The sequence below is a fragment of the Melanotaenia boesemani genome, chromosome 15, assembly GCF_017639745.1.
Source record: "Melanotaenia boesemani isolate fMelBoe1 chromosome 15, fMelBoe1.pri, whole genome shotgun sequence".
Classification (NCBI taxonomy): domain Eukaryota; kingdom Metazoa; phylum Chordata; class Actinopteri; order Atheriniformes; family Melanotaeniidae; genus Melanotaenia; species Melanotaenia boesemani.
Window position 1 is genome coordinate 33,418,077 of NC_055696.1, and position 22,669 is coordinate 33,440,745.

Consider the following 22,669-nt stretch of genomic DNA (forward strand, 5'->3'; position numbering starts at 1 on the left):
CAGAGTGAGACAAATGTGGTCTAATTTTACTATAAACATAACTTTTGATTTAACTTTCTGGTTAGGGTTTGGACATGCTCACAGTAAGTGAGATGTGAGCCAAGAGAGACTCCTAAATACTTGTATGTGGAAACAACTGAGAGCTTGTGGTTGCAGAAGGTGATGGGATTGGATATGGAGAACTGTCTCCTAGATGAGTAAAAGTACATGCTTTCTGTTTTCTTAACATTAAGTGTTAAATGATTATCTTGCAGCCAGTCATGCAAATGCTGCATATCTGTGTTAAGTTTGTGATTAATTGTGTCAGTGTTTGGGCCAGACAGAAAAATAACAGTATCATCAGCATATAACAGAGAATTGGAAAAACTAAGCACATGAGGAAGATCATTAATGTACAAAAGGAACAGTAAAGGACCTAAAATGCTGCCCTGTGGAACACCCATAGAGCACCCTAGTGGCTGTGATGTTACTGAGCCAATTTTTACAGTCTGAGATCTGTCACTCTGTCACTGGCAATTATAAGGCTTCTGGCAATTATAAGGTTTCTAGTAAAAATGCTGAATACAAAAGAGCTGGCTCGCTGAAGAGAGCCCAACATCCCATCACTGCTGCGGTCATCTCCCTGTCCTCCATGCTCCCCTTGTTGGTTTGGAGCTGAACCTGGAATAAAGTCCTGCCTCCTAGCCGGACTGGCTGTGTGATATGATGCTCACTGCTTTCACTGGGTCAGTTTATAAATGCCAGATTTGAACACAAAACAGGAGCATGTTAAAAACAATTAACAGCATGTGAAAAGTAGTGGAAATGCGGGACTATCCCGCACAGAGCAGGACATCTGGCCACCCTAGATGCATCTGATGGTAAATTTAGATTTCTAAATCAGGACTGTGCCATGATCCCATGTTAACCTGCTACATCACATGCTCACATTTATTTTTTTCTGTATATTTTAAAATATTTCCATAATTGTTTAGTAATAAAAGAAAAAAATGTATAATATTTTGTTTAATTTTTAAATGAATCATAAAGCCTGTCTTTAAGGTGCTTAGTAAGACTCCACGTGCGGGTTTCGTGTTGTTGTGTTGGGTAATAATATTTTTTCAACTGTTAGTTATGTAATCGTAAGCGCACACTACTTCACTCTGATTGGCTCCTCTAGTTGACAGACTTTGTATGCATCCAATCACTTTCTAAAGTTTGGTAAAGATTACCTTAAACCAGCCAATGAGACTGAGCTAACGTCACCATAGATATAAAAAATCCCAGTGGACGTTTCCGGTCTTTAGTTGCAGTCGCCATTTTCTCGTCGTCGAAAACGGCCAAAGAACGGCGGCAGACGGCGATAGGAATAAAGCCCAAAACCGGTATTATCCGAGTCCGGTTCGGAGCAGCAGCGTTAGCTACACGAGTTGATGGACTGTTTGCTGATCAGGGGTTATGGTATCGATCAGGCTCGTGTAGGTTTGGCCGGATCGCGCAGCTCAAAGATGGACGACAGCGCCGCGAGAGAAGACGCCTGTAGAGAGTATCAGTCCTCTCTGGAAGACCTGACGTTCAACAGCAAGCCACACATCAACATGCTCACCATCCTGGCCGAGGAAAACCTCCAGTTCGCCAAGGATATCGTCGCAATTATTGAAGCACAAATCAGCAAGGTTTTTATAAATACAGAATACTTCATATTCCAGTTGCCATATTTGGATGTATTAGCTGTCGGCTAAAGATGGCGCCCAGCCTTGTATGTCAGCTAAACACGTTACATGTCGTTGTTCTTGGAAACAGCGCTCCTCACGGGCTCTGCTGTCATTCAGCTTCTTTTACCTGCATGAAAAAACATCTCGTTTCTGCTTCATATAGTTAGTTTGCTAGCCAACATGACAGCTGTCTAAAGATTTATTTTATCGAAACTCGCCGAAGCTTCAACTTGATGTGGTCTGAGGTTCTACAGAAGCCAGAGAAGACTTTTAACCGGACTTCACGCGCTTTATTTCACACCAAACCACAAACACACGCATTTATATCTAGGTTAAACCGTTTCAGCAGCTTTACAAGCAAAGATGTTTACTGCTTTTTAACTTTATTAGCTGCTGAGAAAGTTGACAAGGCGGCGGTATTTAATAACAGTTAAAGAGAATATTTGTCCAGCCGGTTAAACCTTAAAATGTTAAACTTAGCAGTAAAATTACTCAGAAGATAAAATACTTTTAGTTGGGGTTAAATTTCAGGTGGTTATATTCTTTAAAAATCGATTTATAGTTCAAATTTATACAGATTGTTAATAAAAGTGATCTGTAAGTTGTTTTTGGACACAATAATAATAAACTGTACAGTTTGGACTAAAACAAAACGCCAGTGCGTCTCCGCCAAGGTGGCACTCTTCTTCTGTGGTGTTTATTCACACCAAAAGCAGCGTAAAAATATTTGCATTAACTGTGAGTAGTCCATGAAACGAAGAGTAAGTTTAAGGCAGGTTAAAGACCAGGTTTGAGTGTCTGCCGAGGCCACGTGGTGTCTCTTCGTGAGAGAAACGAGCCAGCTGGTCGGTTAGATGCTGAAACAAGCTTTATACGGTGAACGCCGCCACGGCTGTCAGGACCACCGTATGTCTTCTGCCGGACCGCCACCGGACCACATCAACGTGTGAAGCGGTTTTCAGTCTGATCTGCTGTTAATAAACACTGTCGACTTGTTGGAGTCCGGAGACGGACCGTCGGAGGGGCGGTGTTTGGTCACATGACCGCTGAGCCCACCTCTGCATGAATTCTCTCGTGAATCTTGATTTTCTCCTGAAATGTGATTGAATGGTTTCCATGTTTGTAATAAAAAATGTGAAATGTGCTTTTTGTCATTTTTTATTTCCCAGTGTAATTTCTTGGTCTGGTTCTGGTTTACATCTCCTGACCCGTTCGGGTCTGAGTTCTGAGTTAAACACAGCTGCTGAGTCCGGTTTGCTAATGGGTATACTGGGTTTTTATTTTTCATATTTACGGGAAGAAAAAACTGAACGGGTCGCACTGAGTGAACGGAGGTCTCAGATGAAGATGATGATGTCGCCTGGGTAACGTACAAAGAGGGTCCAGGGAGAACCCTCTTTGGAGGTAAAAACTGTTCTGGAGGACTGGATCCATTTTTAATCCTCAGTGGATCGTGGACTTTCTGATTTTTGAGGAGATGAACATGGGAGTTTTCAGACTGGAAAGTGGTTTTTCTCTGTGGGGCGGACATGTTTTGCCCCGGGATGAAGACGTTCTCCTGGGTTTCTTCCTGGTCTTGGCTCAGCGGGTGTTGACGTTGTGATGTGAGAATCTGTTGTGATGTTGCTTTAACCCTGTTGTTTTCTAAACTTGTTGAGTTTTCTATCGCTCCAGGCCACCGCCACCGAGAAGCTTCCAGTTTTGTACTTAGTGGATTCCATAGTGAAGAATGTTGGAGGAGAGTACCTTGCAGTGTTTGCTAAAAACCTAATCACTTCATTTATATGTGTCTTTGAAAAGGTACAGTTGTCTTCGCTGCTGTTAGCATTGATCAAATTAAGCACTAATGTTAGCCGCCCCCCCACCCCTCCTGTCTGTTGCTTGCTTTCCTCTGTAGTCACCTGCTCTCTGCTCCTCTGTACTTCACCATACTCTACTAGTTAATAAAAGTCGGGGGTGAGGGTTAATTTCATGTTTTTGGGATGGTGAATGTGTTAAAAAGCTAAAGTTAGTGGAGCTCAGAGCTGGAGGGGGGAGCTGAGTTTGCTGTGATGCTGCTGCTGTCCGAGCCTGGACCAAGTCCTGTCCTCTGTTTGTAGGTGGACGAAAACACCAGGAAGAGTCTGTTCAAGCTGCGCTCCACATGGGACGAAGTCTTCCCGCCCAAGAAGCTGTACGCGCTGGACGTCCGGGTCAACTCTCTGGACCCGGCCTGGCCCATCAAGCCGCTGCCCCCCACCGTCAACGCCAGCATCCACGTCAACCCCAGGTTTTTAAAGCAGGTGGGTGTTCTGCTGCTGGGTCGCTCCAGATCTGGGACGTCATGTTGGTGACATGTGGAGTCAGAAAGACTTGACCTTCCCTCTAAGAGCTGAAGTTAGATCAAATTTAATCATCCTCGCATGTTCCAGTTTAGTGACCAGTAATTGTCTTAATAAACATTTATACCAGATCTTAAATGTACGTTCAGACGGACTGAACAGCTTTTCTCATGTTATTAATAACAGAAATGTTTCGGGGGGGTCAGATTTTACATTATTGGAGAAAAACATTTACTGTCAACCCGTTTCATGTCCTGTTTACACAAGATGTAAAACAGTCGTTTCGTTATAGAAACGGTGACTGGAGCTGAAAGTATTTCTGATCTGTCTTTGCAGCCGTCTCCAGCGTTATTAACTCCACATTTATCACGTAGAATGTACAACATTACATAACAAACTGCTTCTTAGAGACTAGTGTGGTGGTTTTACACCTGTCGGGTTAACGCTTACATCATGTCTGCTCCATTCAGACCATCTGTTACCGTGGCAACTGATAAAAATCTGAGGCCTGCCAAACAGCTGAAGGTTCTGTTTGATAAATCTGACCTAAACGAGAGACGGCAGCGAGTACAACCAGAGCCAGTAACCATGGCGACGTGGTGGCGGCTTACTGAACCAATTTGGTTTTATTAAACCCTAAAATTTTCTCTTTCCCTCGCGTTCAGCCTGAGGAGGCCACCTCACCCCAGCCAGCCCCCACCCAGGCGACTCCGGCACCGCCCGCCCCGCAGCCGGCCCCCGCCATGGCCCAGTCCAGTCTGACCCAGGAGCAGCTGATCCGGCAGCAGCTGCTGGCCAAACAGAAACAGCTACTGGAGCTTCAGCAGAAGAAGATCGAGCTGGAGTTGGAGCAGACCAAAGCTCAGCTGGTAGGACAGACCCGGATCCGGATCAGCTCGGTTCTGACTCAGATTTCAGGAATCAGCTGACGTGAGTTCAGATGAAATGTTTCCTGTGGTTCTGAAACAAACGTGTTTACTGTCTGCAGGCCGGTGGGTTTGTTCTTCCACCAACCACCCCCGTCTCCACCCCACCTCCACCCAGCGCCACGCCAAAGCCCGTCACCCAAACTGCTCCCGTGGTCCGACCCTGGATCCCCCCCCAGCCTCCGGTCGACACCAAGCCCTCCACCAGAGACCCCCGTCTGAACCGCAGCACTGCCCCACCTGCAGCGCCAGCCAAAGAACAGCCGGCTGAGAGGAAAGAGGGCGTCCACACGGCCGGAGGTCCGGCTCTCGTGCCTGACAAGAGGCTGCCGGAGAAATCCACCCGCCCTGACAAATCCAGGACCCCCAAGAAGGATGTTCTGGATGACAAGTCAAAGTCCAAGTCTCCATCTCCAGTGGTGAAAAATATCCTGAGTAAAACCAAATCAACAGAGGCCGAGGCTCCGAAGTCCGCTGACGGCACAAAGAAGGATCCCAGGCTGAGGAAACGGGTCCCGGACAGAACCGGAGAGTCCAAAGATGAAGAGCTGAAGAAGAGATTCAGTGACAAGAAGGACAGAGACGAGTCGGCCCGGCCCCCAGAACCCCCCAGGCCCAACAAAGGGAAGCTGCTGAACGGCTCGGTGGCCAAGCACGACCGCGGCGAGGTGGACGACAAGTCCGACTGCAAGACCGGAGGAAACGCCAGAACACACGCCAGGAAACGGACCCGCTCACGGTCCCGGTCGCCCACCACCTCCCCAAAGAGGAAGGACAGGCGCTCGCCCAAGAGCAGACCCCGGAGCAGCTCGCTGTCCCCGTCCCACAAACCCGGAAAACCTCGGAGGGTCCGCGCAGATGACCCGCAGCACGGCAAGCCTGGCCGAGAGGACCGGCCCGGACCTAAGAAGAACCAAGCAGAGAGCAGGAGGTCCAAGAGGCCAGGGGAGGACCGGCACTCCGAGTCCAGAGACTCCCCACGGGGCCATGATGTAGGCAGCAAAGAGGCGAAGGATACTCCTCATCGCTGGAGGAGCGGCTGGGAGAACAAGCAGTAAGTCCTTATTCCTCAGAACCAAGATCCAGATCAGATTTCCATCCAAAACACTGACAGGAATCTGAACCGGGTCAGAACCTGACATGAGCCAAACTGAGTCAGAAAATGTGTCAGAATCTAAATAAAATTTCTCCTTATTTTTTTTCAGTCTGAAGTCGGAAGACTCCCACCTGAAGCCCGGGCCTCAGAGACACAAACCGTACAGCACCCCGACCCGACCCGGGACCCCCAGAACCCCGAAGCATCGTCTCAGCGTGGACGCCAACCTGCAGATTCCTGAAGTCCTCAACTCTGCCTCCAAGAAGGATCTGCTCAGGAGGGTTTGTACATGCAACCTCCTCCTCTAAACCTGGTCCTCCTCCTCTAAACCTGGTCCTCCTCTCCTAAACCTGGTCCTTCTCCTCTAAACATGGTCCTCCTCCTCTAAACCTGGTCCTCCTCTCCTAAACCTGGTCCTTCTCCTCTAAACATGGTCCTCCTCCTCTAAACATGGTCCTCCTCCTCTAAACATGGTCCTCCTCCTCTAAACCTGGTCCTCCTCTAAAGTTGGTCCTCCTCCCCTAAAACTGGTCCTTCTCCTCTAAACCTGGTCCTCCTCCTCTAAACCTGGTCCTCCTCTCCTAAACCTGGTCCTTCTCCTCTAAACATGGTCCTCCTCCTCTAAACATGGTCCTCCTCCTCTAAACATGGTCCTCCCCTAAACCTGGTCCTTCTCCTCTAAACCTGGTCCTTCTCCTCTAAACCTGGTCCTCCTCCTCTAAACCTGGTCCTCCTCCTCTAAACTTGGTCCTCCTCTCCTAAACCTGGTCCTCCTCTCCTAAACATGGTCCTTCTCCTCCAAACATGGTCCTCCTCCTCTAAACATGGTCCTCCTCCTCTAAACCTGGTCCTCCTCTAAAGTTGGTCCTCCTCCCCTAAAACTGGTCCTCCTCCTCTAAACCTGGTCCTCCTTCTCTAAACCTGGTCCTCCTTCTCTAAACCTGGTCCTCCTCTAAAGTTGGTCCTCCTCCCCTAAAACTGGTCCTCCTCCTCTAAACCTGGTCCTCCTTCTCTAAACCTGGTCCTCCTTCTCTAAACCTGGTCCTCCTCCTCTAAACTTGGTCCTCCTCCCCTAAAACTGGTCCTCCTCCTCTAAACCTGGTCCTCCTCCTCTAAACCTGGTCCTCATCCTCTAAACCTGGTCCTCCTCCTCTAAACCTAATCCTCCTCCTCTAAACCTGGTCCTCCTTCACTAAACCTGTTCCTCCTATACTAAACCTGGTCCTCTAAACCTGGTCCTTCTCCTCTAAACTTGGTCCTCCTCCCCTAAACCTGGTCCTTCTCCTCTAAACCTGTTCCTCCTCCTATAAACCTGTTCCTCCTCCTATAAACCTGGTCCTCCTTCTCTAAACCTGGTCCTCCTCTAAACCTGGTCCTCCTCCTCTAAACCTGGTCGTCCTCCTCTAAACTTGGTCCTCCTCCTCTAAACCTGGTCCTCCTCTCCTAAACCTGGTCCTTCTCCTCTAAACCTGGTCCTCCTCCTCTAAACTTGGTCCTCCTCCCCTAAAACTGGTCCTCCTCCTCTAAACCTGGTCCTCATCCTCTAAACCTGGTCCTCCTCCTCTAAACCTAATCCTCCTCCTCTAAACCTGGTCCTCCTTCACTAAACCTGTTCCTCCTTCACTAAACCTGGTCCTCTAAACCTGGTCCTCCTCCCCTAAACCTGGTCCTCCTCCCCTAAACCTGGTCCTTCTCCTCTAAACCTGTTCCTCCTCCTATAAACCTGTTCCTCCTCCTATAAACCTGGTCCTCCTTCTCTAAACCTGGTCCTCCTCTAAACCTGGTCCTCCTCCTCTAAACCTGGTCCTCCTCCTCTAAACTTGGTCCTCCTCCTCTAAACCTGGTCCTCCTCTCCTAAACCTGGTCCTTCTCCTCTAAACCTGGTCCTTCTCCTCTAAACATGGTCCTCCTTCTCTAAACTTGGTCCTCCTCTCCTAAACCTGGTCCTTCTCCTCTAAACCTGGTCCTCCTCCTCTAAACCTGGTCCTTCTCCTCTAAACCTGGTCCTCCTCCTCTAAACCTGGTCCTCCTTCTCTAAACTTGGTCCTCCTCTAAACCTGGTCCTCCTTCACCAAACCTGGTCCTCCTCCTCTAAACCTGGTCCTCCTCCTCTAAACTTGGTCCTCCTCCCCTAAACCTGGTCCTCCTCCCCTAAACCTGGTCCTCCTTCACTAAACCTGGTCCTCCTTCACTAAACTTGGTCCTCCTCCCCTAAACCTGGTCCTCCTCCCCTAAACCTGGTCCTCCTTCAAACCTGGTCCTCCTTCACTAAACCTGGTCCTCCTCTAAACTTGGTCCTCCTCCTCTAAACTTGGTCCTCCTCCCCTAAACCTGGTCCTCCTCCTCTAAACCTGGTCCTCCTCCTCTAAACCTGGTCCTCCTCCTCTAAACTTGGTCCTCCTCCCCTAAACCTGGTCCTCCTGTGCAGGCTAGCAAGCGTCTGGAGAGCGGGGAGATCTCCCAGGAGGACTTCCTGAACATGGCCCACCAGATTAAGCACCTCTTCCAGTATCAGGAGGAGAAGCAGCAGCGCTCGGAGAGCTGGGACATGTTGGACTTCCACGTGAAGAAAGGGCCGCTGCTTCCCCGCCCCCATGACGCCATGGACGCCGCGGAGCTGTCGTACTACGAGCACAAGTCCAAGCTGAGGAAGACGCAGGTCAACCACCGAGCCGGCGGAGAGGAGCTGGAGGTGGACGAAGCTCCAGAAGACAGCGGGGAGAAGGCGGGTGACTGTCGGAACGCCGCACTTCATCCGTCACATAAATACAGCCGTCCTGCTCGGGACAGACCAGGTGAGCCGGGCCGGTTCCAGAATCAGCTGGTGTTGTGTTCCGGGTGTGTTTCTGACCTGTTGGATGACTTTCAGGTGAACGGAGGAGCAAAGAGCGCGAGGAGCCACTGCTCGCCCCCATGATCGAGGAGTACAACCACGGCAAGGAGTTCCCCACCCTCAAGGTCCTGCCGGGCCTCCGCTTCAGGAAGAAAGTCGACCCCAGAGAGTCCAGTAAGTCCTCGGGTTCCAAAGGGTCCACTGTGAAGAGGGGATCAGGGAGAGATACACCTGTGACATTCAGGTGCAGGGGATTGTGGGAGTTGTAGTTAGGAGCAGAAGTGTTGTGTTTGAGGACCTGACTGCTGCAGGAATTTACAGCGTAACCTTATCTTCCAGGTGAGCGTGAGTGGATGTCGCCCCTGACGGAGCGCCAGCTGTACGACGACCGTGATGAGCAGAAGAGCGGCTACGATGCTCCGCGGCGGTACGGCCCCCCCGGTGACTCCAGACTCCCAGACCCACGCAGACAGGAGGGACCCCCACCGTCTGGACCCATGGTCCACAGGAACTGTCCAAGTCCAGTTGGTCTGGACACTCCAGGCCCCCGGTTTGAACGGGAGCGGCTGTCCCCTCTGCACCAGAAGGATCCAGCAGACCTGAGTCCGGTCCCCCGCTTCGAGAGTCCGAACAGCGAACACTCTGACGATGGGCCCCTGGATGTCCCCCATCTCCATCCTCCCCCTAAACCCATCCTGAAGGCCCAGCCTCGTGGAGGGCCACTGTCTGGGGTCCGTCAGCACGGAGACTCCCCGGGACATACCCCTCCTCATGACGGAGGACACCCTCCCTCACGCTTTATGGGCCCCTCCAGACCGCAACTGCCTGGGTGGTATGAAGGTGGTGGCTCTGGGCAGTTTGATGAGCCGCAGTTTGTTGGGCCCCACCACCCGGTCCCTGGGAGGTTTGATGGTGGGGGGCCGTCTCACCACAGTGTGCCTGAGAGACCTGAGGGCCCCGGGCACTGTGATGGGCCCCACGTGGGTCGTGGTCCACTACGAGGGGATGGCATGGGAAGGTTTGACGGGGCACCTCAGGTCAGGTTCAGTGGTCCCGGTGGCCCAGGTCTCATGGAGGGCTCCATGCAGCGCTTTGAGGCTCCGGGTCACTTCACCAACATGGGCCCTGGTCCAGGTCCTGGTCCCGGTCAGATGGGCTTCCAGCAGCAACGGCCTATGCACTTCGAGGGCCCTAACAATCAGATGGGCCCCATGAGGTTTGAAGGTCCCAGTCGCTTTGAGGGCCCCAATCAGCCGGGGCCCAGGTACGACATCCCCAACGTGCCCCATCAGGGTGGCCCCCCACGCTTTGATTACAATCCTGATCTTCAGGGGCCCCCCAGGTTCGCCCCACAACACAACCTGCAGCCCCACATGAGACCTATTGGTCCACCCCTCTACGACAACTCCATGGCCTCCCAGCAGAACTTTGGTATGGGCCCCCAGCGTTTCCCAGAACCCATAAACCCTCAGTTCCTGCCAGGGCCGATGGCGTTCCAGGCGCAGCGGGCCGACAGCTTCAACATGCAGCCGCCTTCGTTCAACCAGCAGGCCCCGGGCCCCTTCTTCAACACCGCGGCTCCTAGCATGCAGCAGCCGGTGAGACACGTGCACGTCTGTGATGCTTTCAGTGGACTTACATTATAGGATTTCTCAGTTGTCTTTTTTTCTAAGTGTGAGGCATTTAATGACCCGTCTGGATGTTGTGTTCAGGTGACTGTCATGAGAACCGTAAACCAAACGTTCCTGTCTCAGAACTCGGTGCCTTACGTACAGCAGAGTGAGTTTCATGTCGTCTTCTCTAATGGAGGAAACATGAAGTAGGTCATGTGATGTGGTCATGTGACACTGTTTGTATTTCAGCTCCTCAGGTGGTTCCTCAGGAGAACCACTTTGGCCAGGTAGACGTCAACGACCTGCTGTCCAAGCTCATCTCCTACGACATCATCAAACCCCTTCAGCCCGACGCCGCCCAGACCCCCAGCGAGGCTTCTGTGGCTCCTGCAGCTCCTCCTGTGGAGGAGGACGAAGAGGAGGAGCAGGAGGTGGAGGAAGAGGACAACGTCCCCGACCTCACAGGCTTCATCATTGACAGCATGAAACGGTGAGTTCTGACCTTTTTTTCTGTCCCACTGCAACTGGTTCTGACCCGCTGTGCGACTGGTTCTGACCCGCTGTGCGACTGGTTCTGACCCGCTGTGTGACCCGGCAGGCGCTACGAGAGCTTGGTGACCAGGCTGTACTCGGGGAACCAGTGCTGCCTCTGCAGCATGCGCTTCACCACCGCCCAGACCGACATGTACGCCGACCACCTGGACTGGCACTTCAGGCAGAACCACGCCGGGAAGGTGGCGAGCAAGAAGGTGACACACCGACGCTGGTACTACAGCCTGACGGTGAGCGCGCACACACACACGTACCAGCCATGAAGCCACATACATGTACATACAGTACAACATGATTTTACTTGTAAAGATCAATAATCCCCAAATTCTTATTTACAAAATATAAAATTACACTGACATGTTTAAAGAGACTTTAAGTATAATTTCTATTTTAATAGTTTAAACAGTTATTCGGTAACAGCTGATTACTGCTGTGATGTCATTAAACAAATTAATCGGCTAAATTGTTCTGACCTCGGTCTGGTGGTCTGGCTCTCAGTGTGTAGTTCAGGAACCAGGTTTCTTCATTCTCTGGTTAAGTTTTGGCAGATTGAACTGGTTTTTATCTTTAGGACACGTTCTGCTCCACCCACAAGAGTCTGTGGTTTTTAAAGTGACCTTCAGTAATCTGAGGTTAAAATGTTGTGACTCTGGTCTGTGGGATCCAGTTCTGGTCCCTCAGATCAGTTTCTGCTCCGCGGGGTCCGGTTCTGGTCTGTCTCAGGGCAGCCGGATCAGCTGACCTGCTGGCACCAACATGAATGGTTCATCATGGGGTGACGGAGAAAACTGTGGTGTTCTCAGGACTGGATCGAGTTCGAGGAGATCGCCGACCTGGAGGAACGAGCCAAGAGTCAGTTCTTCGAGAAGGAGAACGAGGAGGTCCAGAAGAACCAGGCGGCTGCCAAGGAGGAGGAGTTCCAGAGCGTCAGAGCCACCAAGGACCAAGTCGGGGAGGTGAGAACTGCTGATTGACCAGGAACTAATCAATAATATTGATAAGTCTAAGTGGAGTTCGCTGCTGAGAAGATGCTGGAGAAACTGTTCAGACCAGCCTGAAACTTCCTGTAGATGGTTTTTAATCCTGAAATGTACTTAAAATATTTAATTCAGTGACTGAGATTTGGTCCCTCAGGGGACCTTCATGGCCAAAAATGTCCCATTGACTTGATTTTAATCCCAGTTATTCCAGTTTAAAGTCAGTGTTTCCTTTGGAAGAAAAGTGGTGATATGCAACATTTTTACAGGTTTCCATCATTGTCAGGAAACTCTGGTGTTTTTACCAGTGGTGGGACCACCAGGGGGCGCTGACGTTGCTATGACTGCTGATTTAGTCCAGCAGATTTTTGTGACATTTTGGGCCACGAAGCTTCTCAGACGGAGTAAAATGCTTCAGAAAACATGAGAATAAACATGTTCTTTACCTGCAGTCATGTGAGATCTGCCAGGAGCCGTTTGAGACGTACTGGGTGGAGGAGGAGGAGGACTGGTTCCTGAAGAACGCCGTCAGGGTTGATGACAAGGTCTGAGGCTCCGCCCACCTCCCCCGTCTTTGTTTGCCGCCTCAAACGCGTAAACATGTAAACAAGTGTTTGTTTTTCTCTCCACAGAACTTCCACCCGGCCTGCTTCGAAGATTATAAAAACGTGAGTAAACATCCTCCATCTTTTCTGTTCTCCTTCGTCTTGTCCTCTGACGTCTTCTTTGTCTCCTCAGACGTCGTCGTATCTGGACGTCACGCCGTCGCCCAGCAAGCTGCTGACCGACCACCCGCTGGGCGGCTTCGGGATCACTGAACAGGAAGTGGAGGAGGGGGGAACTTCCTACGGTGTTGTGGCAGATGTGGTGAAACAAGAAGTGGAGAGCAAGTCGTGCGAGCTTCCTCGGGTGAAGGAGGATGAAGAGGACCGGGGTCAGAAGGTTTTAATGGACTCTGCTGATTCTGAGGAGACGGCGTGACGCGTCTTCGTCCCTTCGGGATGAAGGATGTTTTACGACTTGAATACATTTTTGTATTTGGATTGTGCGCGGCCGTTTCAGGCCGGCTGCTCAGAGCTGTAAATGATTTAATTTATACATTAAAGTATTTTTGGTAACTGGTCTAATGCTGATTGAATGAAACGGCTCTGCTCTGATTGGTCAGTTGGTTTGTTGGTCAGTCGCAGGTGTTGAAGGTAAGCATCATCTGATTGGACGACTGTAAGACTTGAGGAATCGTCTGCTGAAGATCACGTTCTTTGTTTTTCTTTAAGCTTCAATAAAAAAAACTGAAAGTTTTTGTGTGAATTCTGATCGGTTTTATTGTCACTTAGGTTCAAGACTAATAAAGTTTCACTGGATTAGAAACCCGCTGTGTTTATTGTCATTGTTTGGTTCATTTTAAAACAAAGTCCTGCAGCGTGGCAAACTGAGCCCTCGTTAAATTATGGAATCATTTTCCAAAATGTCTGAGGATGGACGGCTCACCTGTCCAGGTGTACCTGCCTCAGTGGCCGCTGGTCAAAAGAAAAGAAAATGGAGACCTTGTAGATTTTCTTAACAAGTATTAAAAAAAATATATAAAAAAATTGCCCGTGAAGCTGGACGTGGTAGAGTCGGTGTAATGCCAGAAAAACAGCCCAACGTCCGCCGCCAGCGTTCTCCTGCCCGGTGGCGATGTTAACGTCCGCCGCCGCCAGCGTTCACCTGCCCGGTGGCGATGTTAACGTCCGCCGCCGCCAGCGTTCACCTGCCCGGTGGCGATGTTAACGTCCGCCGCCAGAGTTTATAAAAGACAGAGAGGCGAGAGATCCAGCTGTAGGGACAGAATGATGAGGGAGGGGCCCGCTGCCCCATCAGGATGGACCAGAGACCGATCACACCACTAAAATGACCTACTCTGAAAGGGTGAGCTTCATAAGCAGAGGGGAGGAGGAGCCAGGAAGAGGAGAGAGATTTGGGCGTGTGTTGGGAGGATGATCTAGTATTTTGGCGCCCAGGTCCAGGTAAGACTCAGATGGCCTGTGGGTGCGTAGCTCTTGGGGAAGAGTTTTCCACAGAGTCGGACCTGCCACTGAAAAGGACCGTTCTCCTCATTGCTTGCACCTGGAGCGAGGCACCTCTGATGTTGACCAGCAGAACGTAAAGCTCTGCTGGGCTGGTGGACTTTCAACAGTTCTGATAAGTCAGGAGGTGCGAAGTGCTTTAAAATCAAACAGCAACAACTTCTACCGGATCCTGACCTGAACCGTGAGCCAGAGCAGAGCTGCCAGAATGGGAGGGATGTGTTCCTGCTGCCAAGTGCTGGTTTGGAGGAATTGGCAGAACTTTGTACAAGCGGGAGATGCAGGATTGATCCCAGCGTTTAAAGGCTTGCAGTAGTTAAGTGGACGGCCTCCTCCAGGGGAAAGGTGTTACTTTGGACACCAGACGAAGCTGAAAGAAACAACAGCATCTTCCTGATTGTCCAACTGTAGCAACAGTCCAGTTTTACCCCCAGATTTTTACCACCGGGGGGGAACTGAAAGAAACAAGGCTGAACTTAGCCTCCGATTCGCAGCTTCCGATTCGCTAGTTAAGGGAAATTTTAAGGGACCCTTAAGTCAGAACACGAGTGACTGTATTTCTCTGTTAACTCTCCGTTTTATTGATACGCAATGCCGTCAAACCTGTCCTAGATTATTCTACAGAGTCTCCAGAATCTGAAAAACATAGTTTCTAATTTGTGAAACCTTTTTCTGATTTGTGAAAATGCAGTAAAGGCAGATTTCACTCATTTTTCTGCCGTTTTTACCCCAAAGACCTGGTCCAGATGTTATAATATCACACTGAGTCAGGTCAAACCTGTCTTACATTATTCTACAGAGCCTACTGAATCTGAAAAACACAGGTGAATCTCATTTAAGAAACCTTTTTTGGATGGTTTTTACACAAGCCCACGCCTCTCCATGTCATTCCTTATTACCATCTCCATGGCCTCCATTTCACTAGAAAAAGAAATCATATTTTTTGACAGATATTTTGGGCTTTTTTTTAAAGGACATTTAAATGTTTCACTAACCTCTCATCCAGTGGTCCATGATCAACCTCTGCCACTGCGTCTTTTGTTGTCATGTTCCTTATTTCTTCCAAGGCCTTTACTGTCACCTTTGTTACAGGTATCATATCCCGATTCTGCATCCATATTATTGTCAGTGTTATTATGCTCATACCTCTACATTTAAAAAGACACCTATTGACTAACCTCTGGCAACATCACAACAAGGATGTATTTAATCTTGTCATAGGACAGCATGGTGGAGACTTCATCTGAGATTTTTTCACAGTTATGAAGGAAGCCTGTCAGGTACTTAACTATCCTGTCCAGCTGTTGGTCATCAAACAATATTGGAACCCACTTCTGTGTAAATTCAAAGTGGGGCTGATTCTCACCAGACACGACGGCCTGAAAAATAAATGTACTCAAACTTAACCGTACTGTTTGCTTGCTGGAGGTGGCATGGTCATAGTGATGACATAATGATTAAGCGTTATGTGATGAACAAAAAGAAAAAGGCGTACCTGCAGTGTATCTTCTGCACCCTTTTGTTCCACAATGAACTTGACAAGTGCTTCATTTTTTTCTGAACGTTCAGCAGCAGCCTCCGCTGCCTTGTCCTACAACAAAACATCAGTAAAATTATTTGTATAGAGCAATATATGAGAATATTGATATTATTATTATGCAAACACACTTGCTGATATATTCTCCATCTGCAACAACCTAAATTTCAGAATTTTAGACTGGAGATTAAGTGTTGATGCTTACCCTGACCATAACTGTGCGCCCAACATGGGACGTTGGACGCAACTTTTTGGGGGTATTTTTCTCAGTAATTATTGTGTCTCCACTCCCGAGGTGCCGGCATTCTTGTAGGCCATCATAGAAATGCCATTTTTGGTCTGTACCCAGTTTGTGGAACGCCACAAAGTGATTCAAAGTACTCAGGTGATACGTCACAGTGCCCGTATTTTGTGCAGCCTACGGCTGCAATAACCAGCACAATATTAAAAGCCGATCGCATGACTTTACCTTTCACAAGCAGGCTACGATTTTTTTTTACCATCAGTTCTTTCTGCATGTCTAGGAATTATTGATTTATTATGTATATAATATAATATAATATAATATAATATAATATAATATAATATAATAAGTCTCCTTACTTACCCTAAAAAGATATATATTTTACGACTCTCACTGTCACCACAAAACAGCTCTCTAAGTGTGTTAATGTTTTTTTTATTTTATTTTTATTATTATTAATATTTATTTATTTAATTATTTAGGAGACTGGAATAACAATCCCACTGCAGGAGAGAGGGGATACACTAGTGAGATGCCTGGTACACAAAATACAAATGGCACATGTTTATATATATATATATATATATATATATATATATATATATATATATATATATATATAAATATATATAAACAAATATAGCCATTTTTTTACCATATTTTTTTTATATCAACAATTTAACAACTTCAACTTTTTTTTTTTCATAACGTACAACATGTTTCATCTGGCCATTCATTTTGCATGTTTGTTTATCATTCCAGTCATTATTGCTCATTTATAAGTCCAGAACTTGCCGTGGTTTTATTGTACGGCCGTACCGGGTGCAGACAGGTGGTTGGAGGTGTGTCTGTCCACACGGTGGGACCTGAGGGGGCTGCACCTCTGATGCTGGCTCTCCCGAAGTTGGAACCCTGGAGCCGGGTCCAGATTGTTGTGGGGCGGGTGACCTGTCCCGTGTGCTGAGTAGCTGGCGTCTCAGAGTCTGTCCTCTGCTGGTCTTGATGCGGTAGCTGCGTGGGGTTTCTGCAGGGTGGATGACTGTAGCTAGCTGCTACTGACCATTTTCCTGCTGAAAAAGGAACCGGTGCTCCTACGTGCAGCGGCGGCAGAGGTCTGGCAGTTCTGTTGTAATATTGTCTTTGCTGACGCTGGCGTTTCTCTCTCCTCGCCTTCAACATGTTCTGTGGAGCCACCTGAGGCTATCAACATCAGGATCTGGGCTGGTGATTTCAGACCATCAACAGGAGAATTCCTGTACTCCAAAAAGGTAAGATACAAATCCTTCTGGTCCTCTCTGGCTTTTGTGAGGACCCGCTTTGTGGTTTGGACTGTTTTTTCGGCTAAGCCGTTACTTTGGGGGTAATGTGGGCTTGAAGCGAAGCTTGAAGCTTGAAGTCACTCATGACTTTTTCTGGAATGTCGTGTCTTGTGAATGTAGCTTTCATTTTGTGGATGACAGCAGCTGAGGTGGTCACGTATGACAATGTAGCTTTCAGAACTCCAAGAGAATAAGTCTGTGGACACGGTGTGCCATGGGTTCCCTGGAACAGTCATTGAGAGCATGGGCTCTTTTTGGTTGGACCTGCGGTGTGTTTGGCAAATAATACACCTTGTTATCATTTCTATCTGCTTGGCCATGCCTGGCCAGAACATTATGTCCCTGGCCCTGAGTTTACTCTTTTCTATGCCTAAATGTCCTGTATGTATATGTTGCAGCATGTCTTGTCTGAGCTTATGAGGGATTATGATTTTCTTTTTTAGGAGAATGCCATCTGCCTCAGGAATCTCATTTCGGTGGTTCCAGAACTCACTGATGAGTCGAGGACATTTGCTCCTTGTCTCTGGCCGGCCTGTCTGAATAGCAAACCTGAGGGCGGAGAGTTGCTCATCATTTTCTGTGGCCGTCTTGATGTCCTCGAGTCTGTCTATACTCACTGGTGCTGTACTGATGACAGTGTGTACGTGGGTCTCCGTGGGTAATGAGCTGTCCTCGTCATCCATGGGTTTCCTGGATAAAGTATCAGCCACTGGTATTTCCTTGCCTGGTTTGTGGATGAGAGTTATGCTGTATTTCTGTGATGCAAGCAGCATATGTTGCAGGCGTGGTGGTGAGAGGGTTTTCAGATCATGGTCTCTAGTAGCTCGTGGTCTGATTGCACAGTTAAATGTATGTGTGGAGCCTTTTGCAGCCTTACAGGACAGCGTATAACTCTTTTCAGTTTGGGCATACTTTCTCTCGGTGTTGTTGAGCAGTTTTGAAGCATATGTGACCGGTCTGCCTTCCTGCATGATTGTTGCTCCCAGACCACTTTTTGATGCACCCACTTGTAGGGTAACTTCTTTGTCAGGGTCAAAGTAGGCCAATACTGGCCCTGGTTCAGCTGTTATGGTCTCCTTTATCTGCTGAAATGCCTTGTCGTGTGTGTTGTTCCATTCAAACTCCGTTTCGTGACCTAACAGGTCTGAGTGGTGCACCTGTTTCTGCTAGGTTGGGGGAGAACCTGGCGAGGTAATTCACCATGCTAAGAAATGTTTCCAGCTCTGCCTCATTTTCTGGTGGCTGCATGTCTTTTATACCCTTCACCTTGAGGGGTCTGGTTTCAGTCCATTAGCGGTGAGTATATGTCCGAAGAAACTCACCTCAGTGACAGAGATGCAACATTTATCTGGGTTTAACTTTAGGCCTCTTTCCCTGGTGCAGCTGAACATGGCTCTGAGGTTGTGGTCGTGCTCCTTTTTTGTTTTTCCAAAAACAATAATGTCCTCCAAGATACAAGAAACTCGTAAGTCTCATCTACCCTGCGCTGGAACTCTTTTGTGCAGACACAATGCCGAAGGGCAGCCTGAGGAAGCGATATCTGCCAAAGATAGTGTTAATCATAGTGAGCAGTGACGACTCTTCTCTGAGCTTGATGGTCCGGTTTCCAGATCTTGCATCGAGTATGCTGAATTACTGTGCTCCAGCCAGCTTATCATCGAGTGTGGGAGGAGGGTAATGTGGCCTCTAATTGCTTTGTTCAATGGATGCAGATCCAGACATATGCAAAGTTTGTGTGTCTTGGGTTTTTCACATATTACTAGTGCATTCACCCATAGCGGGCTCCGTCACTTTTCTAAATTTTGTTGGGTTTTTTTCCACATTTTCTAGCTCTTTTTTTAGACGGTCTCTGAGTGCAAATGGGACCCTCCTAGGTGGGCACGTCACTGGTGCTACGTTAAGTCTATTCTGAAGCTGCACTCACTTTGGAATTCACAGATTCCTTTGAAAACATCAGAGAACTCTTTCAATGTCAGTGGGCTGGGTGACACACTCTTTCTTTGGGGCTGTGACTGCATACACCACTTTAATAAGTCCCAGTGCTTTGTATGCTTTGTAGCTTAGTATGGGTGGGCCACTGCAGTCTACAACGTAGAACTGTTCCGTTGTTGATCTGTCTTTGTATGTGCTTTCCATGTTACAGTAACCTCTCACTTTCAGTGTATTTCCCCTGTAGCCATAAAATCTGTGCTTGTCTTTCAGCAGTGCTGTGTTGGGCATGAGCTTGTTGAAATCTTTTTCAGGTATAACACTTGTCTGTGCTCCAATATCTATTTTGAATGACAGCTTTATTCCACCTGGTCCTAAGTTCATGCTTGTGACAGTTGAAGTTTTAAAATATTATTTGTTGGTTTTAAAAGATTTGTTCACCACCTGTAAATAAATCATCAGAAGGAAGAGTGTTCAAAAATCCACATTTTTAAAAGAAGGCAAGAACACCAGAGATTGAGTAGAATTGACAATTCTTTGTTAAGCCAGTAATAAAAAGAGCAATACATATCTCTTAAGAGGAGGCCTGTTAGCTTAGCTTCTGGTCCACTAATACATGAAGTGTCGGGACCCTTCGGTTCAGCCAAAAGACCCGCCTACCTAAATTATCCTCCTCATTTATAGAATAGAATGCCTTTTATTGTCATTATACACATATACAATGAGATTAAGCCATCCCCAATGTCAGTGCAAAGAGAGCAGTATAGAAGATAAATAAATAAATAAAAGATCTAAGATATAAAATATTTACAGAAATAAACAGATGTGCACACTCGAGTTATTTGCAGATATAAGTATGATGTATATACCTGTATACTATACATGTGTATAGTGTTCGAGCTGAAAATATATAAATTACACTGAAACATATTCAAGTCAGAAAATATATTGCACAGTATTTGTTGCACGTATCATGATATGTTGTATATTTCACATGACAGAATGTATTGCATATGTCGTTAGTGTCCAGAGTATTTCACATTTGAAGTCCTACAGGAGTTTAGGGCAGTTATTGCTTTTGGAAAGAAACTGTTTCTGTGAGTCTGTTTGTTTTAGTCCTGATGCACCTGTAGCGCCTCCCAGAGGGCAGCAGGGCAAACAGAGCCAGGGTGGGAGCTGTCATTTATGATGTTTCTGGCTCTGCTGATTATCCTGCTGAGGCAGCGGGAGGTGTAAATGTCCGTCAGGGAGGGGAGAGGGCAGCCAATGATCTTCTGTGCTGTCTTTACCACTCTCTGTAGCCTCTCCCTGTCTGCTACAGTGCAGCTGCCGTACCATACTGTGATGCAGTATGTCAGCAGGCTCTCAATGGATGAGCGGTAGAAGGTCAGCAGCAGGTTGGAGTTCAGTTGGTGCCTCCTGAGGACTCTCAGGAAGTGTAGCTGCTGCTGAGCCTTCTTAGTGATTGACGTGATATTCTCTGACCAGGAGATGTCGGCCGAGATGATGACGCCAAGAAACCTGATGGTGTGGACCCTCTCCACACACTCGCCGTTTATGTAGAGGGGGGCTGGGTCTGTGCTGAACCTCCTGAAGTCGATGATAATCTCCCTGGTTTTCTTGGTGTTGAGAGCGAGGTTGTTCTCAGAACACCAAGCAGCCAGCTTCAGGATCTCCTCCCTGTAGGCAGCCTCATCACCCCTGGAGATGAGTCCGACCACTGTAGTGTCGTCAGCGAACTTGACGATGAGGTTGTCATTGTGGGCCGGCCTGCAGTCGTGGGTGTAGAGACAGTACAGGAGGGGGCTCAGCACACAGCCCTGTGGGGAGCCGATGCTCAGCGTGCGGGTGGAGGAGAGGTGGGGACCTAGTCTCACAGTCTGGGGTAGGTCTGTTAGAAAGTCCTTTATCCAGGCACCTGTGAGAGGGGGGAGGCCAACAGTGTCCAGTTTTGTGCATAATCTGTCCGAGATTATTGTGTTGAACGCAGAACTGTAATCCACAAAGAGCATCCGGACGTAGCTCTGCTGCTGCTCCAGGTGGTTCAGCGCAGAGTGAAGAGCTACAGCTATGGCGTCCTCAGTGGATCTGTTCGCTCGGTATGCAAACTGGTGGGAGTCGAAGTCTGGGGGGAGATGGTCTGATACAATGCATTGTGGCTATGTGCGTGCATGTGGTGCGCATTCATGTGAATGTGTATTTTGCAAGGTGGTCCCTCCTTCTTCCGGGTCCTCCTTTTGGGGTACGTCAGAGCTGAAAGGAAAGAAGATGCTTCGCTCTGCCCTGTTATCTGTCTGCCTTTCTGTGCTGACTCCCTTATACTTTTTCTCACAGTTTCACACAAAGGCTGCTCTTTTAATAATTTCTGTGAGTTACTGTGAATTCCGTTCTGCTTGGAGTGAGAAATAGATAAGTAAGGAGATACGACAATATTTACAACCACTCCCTACTGGACATCCAGAACATTTTCATGGTCCCTGTTATTTTCTCAGTATTGAACTCAGTAACCCTGTATGAGTTTGTGTCCTGTTTGTGAATACATTATCTGTAAGCTGCGAAGGAATAATAATAATTAAGCTGTTTTCACCTCAGCACCACTATATAATGTAGCTCTATTAATTAAAATCAGAGCCTAATGCATGTTACTAAAATCTAAGGATAAAATGTAAATGAATAAATGAATAAGAATGCTTAAATGAGTAAATGAATGAGAATGCTTATAAAATATTTGCAACACAGTCTTCCTCATTCTTTTCTGCTGCTGTGACAGTGTCCACAAACAACTCTGTTGGAGTGGCTAATTTCTTCGACAGTGTGCACTACCTTGTGCCCTGCTTTGTGCGCAGTGTGGGGGATTGATCTACATGTTTTGGCAAAGTGGTTAAATTTTCTGCATTTCAACCATTGTTTCCTCTTTGCTGGACACTCCATCTGTTTGTTGTGGTGTCTTGCACAAGCACTGCAAGGTTTGCTGGATGCTCTAGGGCCTTTGTTTGGTCCGTAGCATACTTAGCATGTTCTGGTTTTCCAGGCTTGCGGTGTATGGCTTTCACTTTGTTGCTGTTGCTTTAGCTAATTTTGTGCTAGCTCTGGGCCTTGGCTCTGGGCCATGGCTAAGCAGTTTGGGCGAACTGGTGCCAAATAGGATACGGTCCCTGACCATTTCATCACTGTTGTTGGAGTTACAGTCTTTGACTAGCAGTTTGATCAGCACTCTGATTGATCAGAGTGATCAGCTGATATAACCCACCTGGAAATAGGTTAAATAATATTCTGTATTCATATCTAATCAACATTTCGCTTCATTTTATGATTATAAAGACTGTGGGTTTTATTTTGAAAAACCGGAAATTAATTTAGTGTGAAACCGGAAGTAGTGTGCTAAAGCATTAGCAGTACCTTAACATAAGGTGTGTCCCTATTCAGGGTCTACACACTTCGAAGTGTGCGGCAGGTCCAAGATGGCGCCGTGAACGGTCACGTTTTTGAGAGCAGCTTTCAAATAGAACTTTTATATTCGCAGCCGGCTTATGAATGCCTTTAAATATACTCTTCCAAGCGT

General features: G+C 47.9%; 1 protein-coding gene across 1 annotated transcript; it reads left to right on the forward strand.

The window, feature by feature from the left end:
- Nucleotides 1-1,265: 1,265 nt before the first annotated feature.
- pcf11 (PCF11 cleavage and polyadenylation factor subunit) lies at nucleotides 1,266-13,310 on the forward strand. The gene is made up of 16 exons (XM_042007857.1): nucleotides 1,266-1,655; nucleotides 3,369-3,494; nucleotides 3,794-3,976; nucleotides 4,681-4,884; nucleotides 5,004-5,995; nucleotides 6,147-6,318; nucleotides 8,466-8,832; nucleotides 8,907-9,044; nucleotides 9,210-10,468; nucleotides 10,583-10,649; nucleotides 10,733-10,973; nucleotides 11,082-11,265; nucleotides 11,839-11,991; nucleotides 12,465-12,557; nucleotides 12,645-12,680; nucleotides 12,751-13,310. Exons 1-16 carry the CDS (start codon nucleotides 1,413-1,415, stop codon nucleotides 12,991-12,993), a joined length of 4,701 nt encoding a protein of 1,566 aa, XP_041863791.1. The 5' UTR covers nucleotides 1,266-1,412; the 3' UTR covers nucleotides 12,994-13,310.
- Nucleotides 13,311-22,669: the final 9,359 nt, after the last annotated feature.

What these genes read in the sequence shown, in the direction of transcription:
- pcf11 (XM_042007857.1), top strand. Translation starts at nt 1,413, where the DNA reads ATGGACTGTTTGCTGATCAGGGGTTATGGTATCGATCAGGCTCGTGTA. An exon ending in AGAAGGATCTGCTCAGGAGG is followed by an intron (nt 6,319 to 8,465) that starts GTTTGTACATGC and finishes CCTCCTGTGCAG; the next exon opens with GCTAGCAAGCGTCTGGAGAG. An exon ending in GCTTCGAAGATTATAAAAAC is followed by an intron (nt 12,681 to 12,750) that starts GTGAGTAAACAT and finishes TTGTCTCCTCAG; the next exon opens with ACGTCGTCGTATCTGGACGT.